Source organism: Rhincodon typus, chromosome 49 (assembly GCF_021869965.1).
Source record: "Rhincodon typus isolate 14 chromosome 49, sRhiTyp1.1, whole genome shotgun sequence".
In the NCBI taxonomy this organism is placed as follows: domain Eukaryota; kingdom Metazoa; phylum Chordata; class Chondrichthyes; order Orectolobiformes; family Rhincodontidae; genus Rhincodon; species Rhincodon typus.
In genome coordinates this window covers 3,190,252-3,204,229 of record NC_063380.1, presented here as the reverse complement: position 1 = coordinate 3,204,229, position 13,978 = coordinate 3,190,252, and the positions used below count along the sequence as shown (strand labels likewise).

At 41.4% G+C, this 13,978-nt stretch overlaps 1 protein-coding gene across 2 annotated transcripts; it reads left to right on the top strand.

Annotated features, from left to right (window-relative positions):
• Positions 1–1,072: 1,072 nt before the first annotated feature.
• LOC125488101 (probable G-protein coupled receptor 139) lies at positions 1,073–8,060 on the top strand. 2 transcript variants are annotated; one of them, XM_048620958.1, is made up of 3 exons: positions 1,073–1,125; positions 1,546–1,638; positions 6,739–8,060. In XM_048620958.1, exons 2-3 carry the CDS (start codon positions 1,632–1,634, stop codon positions 7,641–7,643), a joined length of 912 nt encoding a protein of 303 aa, XP_048476915.1. In that variant the 5' UTR covers positions 1,073–1,125; positions 1,546–1,631; the 3' UTR covers positions 7,644–8,060. The 2 variants fall into 2 exon arrangements, with proteins under 2 accessions (XP_048476915.1, XP_048476914.1); XM_048620957.1 differs by lacking the exon at positions 1,073–1,125 and having other exon boundaries at positions 1,232–1,638.
• The last annotated feature ends 5,918 nt before the right edge of the window (positions 8,061–13,978 follow it).

Genomic DNA, 13,978 nt, shown 5'->3' with positions numbered 1-13,978 from the left:
AGGCCATCTGCATGGGGAATGCAGGTGTAGAGGGACTGGACGTCCATGGTAAAGATGAGGTGTTGGGGACCGGGGAATTGGAAGTTCTGGAGGAGGTGGAGGGCGTGGGTGGTGTCACGGACATAGGTAGGGAGTTCCTGGACCAAGGGGGAGAAAATGGAGTCGAGATAGTTGGAGATCAGTTCGGTGGGGCAGGAGCAGGCGGAGACAATGGGTCGACCAGGGCATTCAGGTTTGTGGATTTTGGGAAGGAGATAGAAGCGGGCAGTGCGAGGTTGGGGAACGATGAGGTTGGAGGCCGTGGGTGGGAGGTCACCTGACGTGATGAGGTTGTGGATGGTTTGCGAGATGATGGTTTGGTGCTCAGGGGTGGGGTCATGATCAAGGGGGCGGTAGGAGGAGGTGTCGGAGAGTTGGCGTCCGGCCTCGGCGATGTAGAGGTCAGTGCGCCATACTACAACTGCACCTCCCTTGTCCGCGGGTTTTATGGTGAGGTTGGGATTGGAGCGGAGGGAGCGGAGGGCTGCACGTTCTGCGGGGGAGAGGTTGGAGTGGGTGAGAGGGGTGGAGAGGTTGAGGCGATTGATGTCTCGACGGCAGTTGGAGATGAAGAGGTCGAGGGAGGGTAGGAGGCCTTGGGGTGGTGTCCAGGAGGAGGGGGTGTGTTGGAAGCGGGAGAAGGGGTCAGTAGAGGGAGGGTTAGGTTCACGGTTAAAGAAGTAAGCGTGGAGGCGGAGGCGGCGGAAAAACTGCTCTATGTCCAAGCGTGAGCGGTATTCGTTGATCTGTGGGTGGAGGGGGACAAAGGTGAGCCCTTTACTGAGGACTGACCGTTCGTCCTTAGTAAGGGGTAGGTCTGGGGGGATGGTGAAGACTCGGCAGGGCTGGGTGCTGCTGTCTCCTCTGGAGCTGCTGGCTGTGGAGGTGGTGGGCGGAGCTACGTCGGCGTCGGCTGTGGGCGGAGCTGTGTCGGCGTCGGCTGTGGGCGGAGCTGCGTCAGCGTCGGCTGTGGGCGGAGCGTCGTCGGCGGTGGGCGGAGTTGTGCCGGTGTCGGCGGTGGGCGGAGTTGCGCTGGCGGTGGGCGGAGTTGCGTCCGCGTCGGTGATGGGCGGACCGGCGTCGGAGGTAGGAGGAGCGGGGTAGGCGGCGGCAGTAGCGGTGAGGGTGGTCGCGACTTCAGTGTCGGTGGCAACGGCAGCGATGGTGCTTGCTGTCCCGGAAGTGGGGAACCCGGCGGTGGCGGATGTGACGTCATCTGTGGGTTCTCCGATAGTGGCCTCATGGCCGATGGCGGCGGACCCATTGTGGGGAAGGTCACAAGTCATTTGACAGTTTGAAAATTGTGTTAACCACTGCACTAGTATCAGCCAAACCTAATAATGCAAAGCCATTCAAGATGGCTATTAATGGGTGTGATGTGGGTGTTAGTGCAATTCCCTTACAAGAAGACGACGAGAAGATAGAAATACCTATCGGTACTTTCTAGACTGTTTGGATGGCGTTTATTATTGCATCCATACAATTTGAAATTTATACATTTGGCAGGGCGAGACGATGCAATTGCCAGCACGTTGTCTGGACTTGGATGAAGAAAGGTGGAGGCATTCGGTGGCTGGAGTAAACGAAATGAAATGGAATGTATGATGAATGCTTGCATGGTTAGAGTCACTGTAATTCAGTCAATGATTCCTAACTGTAACTTTCTCTGAAATCTCTATTGATGTTGTTCTCTCCTGGATTGGGAAACAGTATGTAAGAATTTGTGCCTGAATTTACTTTTTTTGCCAAGGGGTAAGTTTATGGGACCTTAAAATATCGGAATAGTTAATTAGTATTAAGCACTGTGTCTATTATTCTGTTGTTTTCCTATAGTTACGTTATTCTAAAGTACACTTTCTTTTGTTTATATTGTAACTACAGTGTTTAAATATATTATGTTTTGACTAGTTGCATCACATCTGGAACATTCACTTTACATCTACCTTTAAAGTAAGAAAAGTCAGGGTCTATGCTATCTTCTTAAAATGTTTTGAGGGTCTCTGGTCTGATCCATTACACTTAGCATTAGCATTATGCATTTGCAGGTTTTTAAAAAAAATATTATTTCCCAGGGTCTTTCCTTGATATCACCCATGTCTGTTGTACTTCTTCTTTCCTGGAGTCTGCTACCACAGACTGTTGAGTCTGGTTCACCATAAGTTTCTCCTTTGATCGATTTGTGGCCATTTGTTGCCAGAAGCTGAATCTATTTTAACAAAGTCCCTTACAACCTTACACGTGAACCTGAGATGATGATTGGAAATTCGCCATGGCTCTGTGTTGTAAAACTAAACCTCTATACTGCGCCATTGTGTTTGGTTTCGATTGGTTTGATGTGGTTTGAATCATGTTGATCAATTCGTTTTATTTCTACTGGTCAGTGTTCTGATAGGCACATTTTAATGATCAGTCAAGTCCGTAACGGACTGAGAGGTCAGGGCAAGAGGTCAGAGATAATCACAGGGACCCAGAGATGGAGACCTAAAAGAAGTCAGTGATTTTACTCTTCACCATATCAGGCAGCTTCATCCTCCTGTCAATTTTACAGACTTTAAACATTATAATATTACAGGAACTGATTCTTCAGATTACGTTCGATTTGAACATGTATTTGAACTAGCCAGAAGGATACTCCTGAGTTTGAGTTGCACTACAAACACCTTTAAAAATGCCGTTATGCATTGGAAGATTGGAGAACAGCTCATGAATGTGATGAAATACCCTGCTCCATCAATTACTGAATTATCATAGAATCATTTCTCGAATCAATCAAGTGAACTTATGCCATATTAATAATATCTAACTTAATTAAATTGCCCATTCAATATACAAGAACTTGTTTTTTTTTACTCTTTCGAATTCAGATTAAGGAGCAGTCATGTTGGTCAATCTGTCTGGTCAAGGTACTGTCTCCGTGAAATGACAGCATTGATGTAACATTGGTGTCCAATGTTTTAAAAAGATTGTGTTTTGAATTCTCTGAAATTGTACTGTTCCCCATTGCTAGTTATTGTCATAGCTGCTTCCAGCACAGAGGTTTTTAGGTGTGTGTGATCTTACACCAACGTGGCCTGTCATGTGAAGACAGTTGCCTATGTTATTCCAGGTCATTTTGTTTTTCCTCGGAAAAATGCGTCCTACCGTAAGTTTTAACATGAAGCAGCATTAAATATCTGCATTTTCGAAGATGATGGAGCTCATCATATTGTTGTGAAAGACAAAGTTGAGGCATATGCATCCATCTTCAACTGGGAGGGCTGAGTGGACGATTCATTTTACGCTTTTCATGAGAAATACAGAATCACAGATAACTGTCTTCAGTCAATTTGCTTCAGTCAATACAATCTCAAGAAATGTCTTTGTCAATTTCTGTTTTGGCGAGTCCAGTGCAATTTCACACAAAGTAGCGCAGCAGCCCATATAGTGACTTTTGGTCACTATCTTTAGGACAAGTCCACTATGACAAGATCCTACTTTGAAACAGACTCAATTGAGTTACCATGTACATGCATTTAGTATTAGTTTGCAATGCCATTATTGACCTGATATACTCCAGAACACAAATGTGAATTAGTGTTTGAACTATTTTATCGAAGTTAGCTACAACTTCAGAGCATGAACACCTTCCTCCATGTCCGGTACCCACCCCCAAGCCCCTCAGGCATTTTTCTGTGTAGGTTGTTCCGAGTAAAACCGTCCCATTTTCATCTATTCCTACTTCTCAGTAGTACCAATTATGCATTTGCTCATCTTCCAGATCTATCATTAGCAATCCATTCGACTGCTTTCCCTTTTGTTCTCTCTGCCTGGGCACTATCTCAATCAATTCATCTCCGTTCCACTCAACCCAGACCCCACTCCCATTTTCGGCATCAATACCAACCGTAGCCACCTGTAGGCAGTTATAAAGAAGGGTCATTGGGCTTGAGACATTAACTCTATTTCTCTCTCCACAGATATTTTAAGACCTGCTGACTTGTTCCAGTAATTTCTCGCTTTGCTGTTGTTTTTAGATCTCCAGAATCCTAAATTCCTTGTTTTTTGTCGTATCTGCCTCCTAAGTATATTTAGCAATCGAGAAGCAATGGTTTCTTGATAATATTCCTTGACAAATTATCAATTTTTTTCGGATTTTATTATGTTTTAATGTGGTTATGTTTGGTCATGAGCCATCGTGTTTAATGACAGCCTAAGCTTAATAAGTACCAGGATCCTCATGCACCATTGGGAAGTATTGCCCAAATTGAGGGCAATTTCATGCTCAATGAAAATTTCAGGTACTGGCATTCCATTGCCTGAGCTGCTGTTACACTTCTTGTTGCTGGTGGCATAATCAGTTTCAAAGGTGCTGTCAAAGGATTCTGCAGTATACCTCATATTATTAATGTGCTGTAGTGATTGTGAACGGTCGCTGGAGGGTTTGAATGTTTAATGTATTGCATTATTGGCCACTGTTGCCGTGTTGAAGAATTGAAATGAACTTTTCCAGTATCAAAAACGAAATTTATTTTAAACTGCTTCTTATGATGCAGGCAGTATCATAATTATCCTAATTATTGCCCACTTAGTGTGATCCTGTATGATGAGCTTTGCCTCCAGCTGTGTCGCTCTCTTGTAATATTGCAGTCACAGATCCTCTGAAAATGGGGCTTCGTGGGTTTAGTTTATGGAGGTAATGTAGTTCAAACCACATTTGGGCATCTCTTAGAGCAATACATACGTTGAAAGGAAAGTATGAAATGTAGTTCAAAATTACTGTAGTTAAATGTTTCATAAAGATGTATGAGTTCACATTGTTCTCAGTTGTAGCTAAGTAGTGTCTATGGTCTTCAAAAAATCTGAATAAGTTTACAGCCTCATGTCGATTTTCTGCCCTTAGTTTGATCTCTGTTACTGTGTTACAATATTTCTTTCAAATGAATTCGACTGCTCAATTTTGCAATTAGAGAATGCCCTGGTGGCCAGTTCAGAGGATTGTCAATAATGGTATTTGTTGTGCAGCAATGTTATTTGTCTCAATAGAGATTTGTCTTTAATATAAATAACAGGGGTTTGGGTTCATAATGATTTTTAAGTGGATAGCATTAATGTTCCAACACCAAGAGACTTCTGTTGAAGAAAATTATGTACCCGGTGATCTTTCAGATTGAACGTATTTACTATCCAATTCTTGCAGCTATTGGTGTCATGGGTGAGGCTTTAAATCCAAGAACTAATCGTGTGACTCAATATGTAATTGCTGTTACGGCTCTTGTCATTTGTTGAGCTTCATTATACATATGGCATGTCGTGTAAGAAAGTTGTAATTTTCTGGCAATGATTGAACCAATTATTTACTCTCTGTTGAAACAAGTATATTGATTAAAATTCTAAAGTGTTCTTGTTTCTAATATAAGTTATACATTTTATTATAAATGCTGTAATTTTTTAAGTAAGAAGACTTTGCTTCAAACTATGTCAGACCATAGTCAGACACCCTTGGAATATAAAGAGTAGTTCTGGATCTCGTATGTGAGGAAAGATAGACTGGTATTTTGAGACAGTTCAGACAAGGTTCACTGAGCTGCTACCAGGTATGATACAGCTATATCATGAGGAAAGGTTGATTAGATTGGGTCTGTATTTGTTGGGATTGAGAAGAATGAGAAGATACCTTATTGAAACTTTCAAGATTCGTAGGGAATTTGAATGGATAGATGTAGAGAAAGTGATTATCCTTGTGGGTGAGTCTAGGACCAGAAGGCATGATCTCAGAATAAGGGGTCACACATTTAAGGCAGAGGTAAAGATGAATTTCCTCTCTCAGAGGGCTGTTGAAGTTGGGACACTAATTACATTCAAGGCTCACATTTTTAATCAGAAGGGAATCGAGGGTTATGGTGAAAATACATTGTTGAGCTGACTAAGTTAATACAATAGCCTACTGCTCCTTCTTATTTTATGATCTACAATTTTGATATATATAAGCAATTTGTTTTTTTGTATTGATGTGATTGGAAAAAATTGATTCATGATTAACTTTGCAGTTTAATCTAACATTTATTTACAGTTCTTGACCGTTTCTTTCTTGTTTATTGTGCTCTGCGTCTCCTGAGTGAGATCATTACTTCTACAGAAGATCTCGCAGCATTGAAAGCAACAGAGACAATAGTACCAACACACATTGAGAGTTTCATGACTCTCAGCTATAAGAAATTAAGGTGTTTAGGATTTTTAACGTTTTCAGAAAATTCAGGAAGTAGACAAATGTAAGCATTTATATGCCCTAGCTGGATAAAGAGAAATATGTCCTTGCAATTTTAGCCCTCTCATTATAAACGGGAATGAGTTACATTATTTTTCACGAATTGAACACGTGAGGTTTAAAATATTAAACTTGTGCATGTGAAACATTAAATAAGTTGCTCTCACTGCACGATTTAAATTCATTACGTTTTAATTCGATTATTTATCACCTCGAATTTTTCAGAGTACCATTGTTATTTATTTTGATTATGTTTGATTTATTTCTTTGCTTGTACACTATTTTTGTACTGGTGAATATTTTAAAATATTATTATGTTTCATGTTGAACTGGAAAGATTTAATAAATTAGTTTCAAATGGATCCACAGCTGCAATCCAGAATTCGATAAGGCTAAAGATACATTATTGTAGAGTTGACAGCTAAAGGTTGCCCATTTTGCTGCCTTTCTTTCAGTTAATCTGGTGGCGATTGTGATCCTATATCAAGGAAACTGTGGCCTCTCCAAATGCATTACCTGTTACCTGATGGCAATGTCAGCAGCAGATTTACTACTTGTCATCATTAATATCATACTGAATCGAATTAATAACATTTATTTTCCGCTCACTTTCTTGTTCATCACTCCTGTATGCGCTGTGAGGGCTGTCTTGTTACTTGCAGCTCTTGACTGCTCTGTTTGGTTCACAGTAGCTTTCACATTTGATCGGTTTGTAGCCATTTGTTGCCAGAAGCTAAAACCAAGATATTGTACCGAGAAAACTGCAACTGTGGTGATAGTAATTGTGGCAGTCATCAGCTGTTTGAGGTCTACTGTCTGGTACTTTTTATTTGTTCCATCAATTATCATTGACAACGTCCCATGGTTTTGCATTCAAGGACCAGACTATTATACCTCACCGTTATGGGCAGCATATGAGTGGATTGACAGTATTCTAACACCGCTACTTCCTATTTTCTTGATTTTGGTGTTCAATGGTCTAACTGTCAGGAATATTATAAAAGCCAATCGACTCCGAAGAGGATTCCGGTGTCATGGAAGTGGACAGGATAATATTGATCCAGAGATGGAGAATCGAAGGAAATCAATTATTTTACTCTTTGCCTTGTCTGCTAATTTTATACTTTTATGGATGACATATGTTACACATTCGTTAAACTGGCAAGTCATCAATTATAATTATTTGGACAAAACCATTAGTGGTCCAGTATATGTTGCTCAGCAATTTGGATTCATGCTCCGTCTTTTGAGCTCGTGCACCAACACCTGCATTTATGCACTAACACAGACAAAATTCAGAGAGGAGCTAAAGAATGGTATAAAATATCCGTTTACTCTCATTGTTACATTGTTTAAATAAAAACACAGAATTAACCTGCGGTGGGAATTGCACTTCAAGAACTGCACAATACTTTCAGTTCATAATTGATCCTATGAAATCACTGCAAAACTTCTGCAATACAGTGTGCTCTTCAATACTTTGACCAACATGTGTCTTCAGTCATTTTGAATCCGATCTGTTTTCATTCCCTGAACATCTTCTCTACTTCCTGCAACATTCCATAAGACTCTTCACCTTCAACTCACATTTGTGTTATGCAGTTCGTGATCGTGACCAAAGTTTATTGCTTTGACTTTTCTTTGGTTATCTTTTCATGAAGAGTTACCTGAGCTTTCCTTTCAGTCTTAAAGCAGGACTTTGTTACTTTATCCTAGACTTGAAAATGTTTACAATACCAATGGTTGAGACTTCATTCTTCTCAATATATTTCAAATGGTTTCCTGTAACAGTCTGTGTTAAGTTCCACTCTGCATTCGAATATTAATGCTTTAATAACCACTCCACTTTGTTCTTTTTTGGGGGGATTCCTGTCTATTTAAATAAACAAAAAGTTTTTCTTCTATTACACGTTATATTTCACTGATAACGCCTGGTTTATAAATCATTAAATATTTGGAATTATTGTGCTGATTTACTTCACCAAAATGCCACAGTGAAAAACTTTTATTTAAATCCACACTACAGAGGGTTCTGGGTGAAGAGTTCTTGTCTATATTTAACGCTGATATACACGGGTTCTTGGTCCAGGGGAATGAAGCATTAGAGGGAAAACCCAGGAATGTGGACATAAAGTGTGTAGGATCAGCCATGTCTATTGAATAGTGGAGTAAACATGGTGGGACAAACGATCTACTCCTGTTTCTATTTATTATGGTTCTTAGTTCAAGTCAGATCTTCCACCTCATAGATATACAGTAACAAATTGCACCACATTCCCATCGTTATAATGATCAGCCAGAATTTTCTTTCTTAAGAAAGGACGTGCAATGTAATTTTATACCTATATGATTTGATTAGAGAAAGAGGATATGGACTGGTGCAGTTTATGTTTTCTTTTCAATTCCTTCATGGGAGATGGGTGTCGCCGCTGGTCAGCGTATATTCTGGCCCTTGAGAACGTGGTGGTGAGCTGCCAAGTTGAACTGCTGAGGTGCACATGCTGTAGTTTGGCCCAGAATGCTCTTTATGAGGGTATTCCAGGACTTTCAGCCAACAATGCTGAAGGAACAGCAATATATTTTCACGTCAGGATGGTGAGTGTCTTTGGGGTGAACTTCCATGTGGTAGTGTTGTTATTTTTCTGCTGCCCTTGTCTTTCTACATGGAATTGGCCATTGGATTGGAATGTACTTTCGAAGGATCTTTGGTGAATTTCTGCAGTGCATCTTGTAGATGGCACACACTGTTGTTATGGGCTGTGAGTGATGGAGGGAATGGTTGCTTGTTGATGTGGAGCCATTCAAGCAGATTGCTTTGTCCTGGTTGGTGTCAAGCTTTTTGGATGTTGTTGGAGCTGCACCTATTCAGGCAAAGTGTTGGGGGAAAAAATACCCCAAGTCTAGGAATGGAAGGTTTTTCAATTAAGCTAAGCCAAATAAAGTGAATTAATGACCATGAATATTCGATGTGCCTTGAAGGAGAAATTTGAGATGTTGTGCTCCCACAGAATTGCTGATTTTCTACTACTTAAAAGTCTTCTCAAGAGGAACATTTACTTTGGCATGTCCCTGCATGTGTGTGTGTGTGTGTGGGTGTGTGTGTGTGTGTGTGTGTGTGTGTGTGTGTGTGTATGTGTGTAGGGGTGAGGGGTAGATGGGTAGAGATGCTGGTTAAATGAGGATGTGAAAGAGGATACGTGCATAGCCTGATATCAGGAATATATTTGCACAAACAGCAATACGTTGAAATCATTCAGTTTTTCACCTATTTTGTTTTTGCTTTAACTGAAATAGTGATAGAGCCTCTTCGTGGCACACAAATAGAACCAGAGAGATCTACAGTACTGAGCAAGACCTTTCAGCCCATCCAGTCCACTCTGGCATCTAATTACTCTCATCCCATTTTCCAGCAGATAGATCGAGACAAAAAGTAGAGACAGAAGGGAAAACACAGTGAGCTGCTGGGGAGGGGACATAGCAGGAAAGATGCAGAATTTTTTTTAAAAAAGTAATCGACAACACTTGCCAAAAACCCAGGACGTCTCAGAGTGCTGGGCAGATATGCAATCAATGATGAGTGCAGTCACTGGTTTAAAAGGGGAGACAAGGCAGCCAAATTGCATTGAATCAGCTCCCAATGTCAGCAACAAAGTAACAGCTAGTCTGGTCGAGGGTTAGTTATTGATGACAGATCACTGAGGGTAAATCTTGAGGTGTACTTCCAAGTAATGATTGAGGTTGTGGAGATTCAGTAATCGGTAGATATACACCAATGGGAAATGGGAGAAAGCTGATTTGGAAAATCAGGAAAATTGTTTTTCAGATTGGTTAGCTGTAACCTGCCGTGTGAAGGGGAGCTGAAAGTTCACTCAGTCATGCCATGCAGCAAGGAAAATCACAGCTGAACCGTCGGGAAATCAGAAGTGATGATGCATGCATACTCTCCCAGCTTCTTTCAAAGATCCAAATGCATAATTCTCTGCAGAATTGTAATGATTTTAAAAAAAACAGACTGTCGCTGCTTTCCGTTATGCCAATGATGGCCTCCAAAAATTACAAGCCATTCGTTATTCTGAGCCAAGCATTACTGTCATTTTAAAGTTGATTTTGTGCTTTCTAGGCCTGATAAAGAGATGGGGTATTTGAACCCAGACCTCATGAATCAAAAGCTAGGGACACTTCCATTGTATCACAAGAGCCCCGGGTAGCTAATTTGTTATTGCTATCTCTTCAAGGACAACACAGTTGGTGAGAATCAATTGGAGACTAATCTATTTTCAGGGATACAAGAACGGGATCAAAGCCTGGTAGTGGACACAACTGACAGAAATATTTCTATTTCAGGGATATGAGGTGAAACAACCTCTGATCAGTTTGGATAGTCGGTTGTTCTGTTAAATATTTGCCCCAACACTGACCTCAAAGGCCATGAGTCTCTATCCACGCGTCTCAGGTCTCAACAAAATATGCACTGTCCCAGGTTAAAGACTGCAAAGGGATCCAGCATCTCATTGTGTGTCCGGGTGTTCAATACCCGGGGTGCACACAGCTGAATAGCCAAATATCAGTTTCCCACACTGTTGACAGTGCATTACTGAAGAAAATACACAGGCTGAACACTGTGGAGTGTCCACATATCAAATTATCCAATAGTGTACCCATTGCATTTTTGTAGACAATGCATAGATGCACAGTTCTGAAAGTCCAAATATTGATCGTCTTAAACTGTAGACATTATAGTACTGCAGAAAATACACAGGCTGTACATTGCAGAATGCCCAACAATCAGTCATCCGACAGTGTAGAAGTTATAGTACTGCGGACAATACACAGGCTGCACATTCCTAAGTGTGCCAATATCTGGTGTCCAGTACTGTAGGCCTTATATTCCTGCAGAGAATACATAATCTGCATACTGCTGAATGTCCAACTATAACACACTTCACATTGTAGACATTGCGTTACTGTAGTGGTTATATTATCGTACACAATAGACTGGGTGCACCGTGCTGATCGTCCAAATATCAGTCACTACACACTGCAGATACTGTTGGTTGTATATAGTATATAACTGTAGACAACACACAGGCCGCACAATTCTGAAAGCCCAACTATAAGTTGCACCACACTGTAGACATTGTATTGATAGAGACAATGCACGAATGCACACACAAGAACTAAAATTGCTGGAAAAGCTCAGCCCGTCTGGCAGCATCTGTGAAGAGAAAGCAGAGTTAACTTTTCAGGTCTGGTGACCCTTCCTCGGAAACTTCCTCTGTTCTGAACTTAAGTACTAAAATCCCTAAACCAGTGCTGAAAATGCACTGTAATGTTCTGAAGGAGTAACAGCTGAGAAGTTGAAGATGTGAGTATATTATTTGTGATTGAGATGAATAAACGGGGACATTGGGATTCTTCAGGTTGATGACCATTCGCACCTCGAAATTAAGGTTCCAGGTGGATTTCACACAGTGTGAAATGGGAAACAACGTGGCCAGCCTGGCTAGCTTGGTTGTTACAGCATGATACTGTTTATCGTCGGGCCGCGGGTTCGAGCCCCACGCTAGGTGTCTTCATTTCAAACTTCATTTTCTGAGTTCGAGCCCAGGTCTTCCGAATTAACTGTGCACTTTCTCACAATCCAAATTAACTGTGTGCATACTAAAAATACCAATTTGCTGTCTAACTGTAAATAAACCACCAGAAAACCTCAATTCCAATCTCAAGGAGCTGAATGGTCTACTTCTGTTCATCAGTCCTAAAGTAAAGATTCCCAACACTGTCCCCATCAACCACTCACTGGACAGGGACAGCACGGGGTTAGAAACAGATAAAAGTTGCCTCGATAGTGTCCCCATCAACCACTCCCTCAACAGGTTGAGTCTGATACAAAATAACGTTCCCCTGATGATATCCCAATCAAAAATGTCAAGGGTAGATATAATCCGAGGAGAGATGCAGAGTTAAACTTAGTGTTAAGTCTACCCAACCCAACACTACCAACAATCCCACTTAGACATGTGCTGGGGAGTGAATTATAATCTGAAATCTAATTAAGGAATTTGGGCTAATTTATATACAAAGGAACAGGTACCAGGGAGTGAGTTGCACACTGGAATCTAATCGAGGGTTTTGGGATAGTTTATATACAGAATAACAGATGTTCAAGAGTGAGTTGCAGCATGGAATCTAATTGAGGGGTTCGAGTTGGTTTATGTACAGAGTCACAGATACCTAGGAGTGAGTTACAGTCTTAAACATAATCAAGGAGTTCGGGGTGGATGATATATAGAGAAACAGATAGTCAGGAGTAAGTTACAGACTGGAAACACGTGAGCAGAACACCACTGGTCACCGAGCTCCAGGCTGAATATTTTCCATCTACCACCACCCTTTGTCTTCTATGTCCTCCAATCCTTGATGTTTAAACCATTTGCCTTTCAATCCCCCCAGTGATCGGATAGAGGTTTTTATTTTTTCGCCCTTGCTACTTACAATTATTCCTCTAATGAATCCTGCTAAATTCCTTGACATTTGTTTGTTAGTCATGCTCATAGTTTCAGCATTACGACAATTTGCCTTCCATTCTATACTTTACTAAGTAAGTTTTTTTCTTTCCCCCTAAGATTTCCACGAGGCAGTTCACCGTCATGGGGACCACGATTTTAACTGTGGAAACCACTGCTCAGCTAACAATTCTCTTCATCCACGGGCAACTTCAATACACTGTATTCCCACTTCCCCATGTTCCCTGCTATTTTGGACAGAACACCCACTTCTTCATGTCCTTGTTATTTTGGACAGTATTCATGGTGCCACGTGTACCTGTAATGTTGTACAGTATTCATAGTTCTATCCCGGTGGGAAGGGCCTTCAGCCATGATTACCATCTCCTGCATTTCTGCCCTCATCCCTTTCCCTCTTTTTCAGAACAAGTCATCCATTAATACTGGAGGATATAGAATACTTGCATACACCAAACAAAGAATTGTGCATGCTGGAGATCTGAAACAAAACCTATTCTGTTGAAGAACCACCAGAGTTGAAATACCAACTGCTTTCTCCCCACAGATGCCATCAGACTTCAAGAGTTCCATCAGCAGTTTTTATTTTTTCCCTTGCTAGTATTTTTTCTTTGTTTATAACTTGCACACGATTTGTACTGGAGATTTGACTTCGATATACAAATCCAACTAACATTTGCTTCTTCTTGATGTTTCTAAGCTCCACTCAAACTGTTCCTGTGGATTCTTGGCTTTGGCGAGGTTATTGGTAAATTCAGGCAAATGTTCAGCGAGGCCTCTCTGGATGTTGAAATCATCTCACTGCCTCTTGGTTGTTCTTCTCAAGAGGAATGGTGAGATTCTCACTGGGTCTCTCCTGGCCGTGTTGGAGGAATGGAGAAGGACATGATCTCACTACCATGCTGTGCATTCCTCCAGATGGCTGAGATTGTTCTGACCTAGATGGCAACCTTGGAGCAGGCTGGCATTGTCTGGCATTATGGTCTCCACTTCTGGTCCTTGGGGAAGTAGAAGTCCTCCCTGTCTGCCTTCCCATCAATGAAGAGGTCCATGATTTTGCCCGCAATGCAGGGGAAAGGGGGTAAGTTCTCTCATTGAAGATACAACACACATTCTGATAGATGCCTTCCATTCAGTTTTTAACCTATTATTCCCTTCTCCAATGTAACCA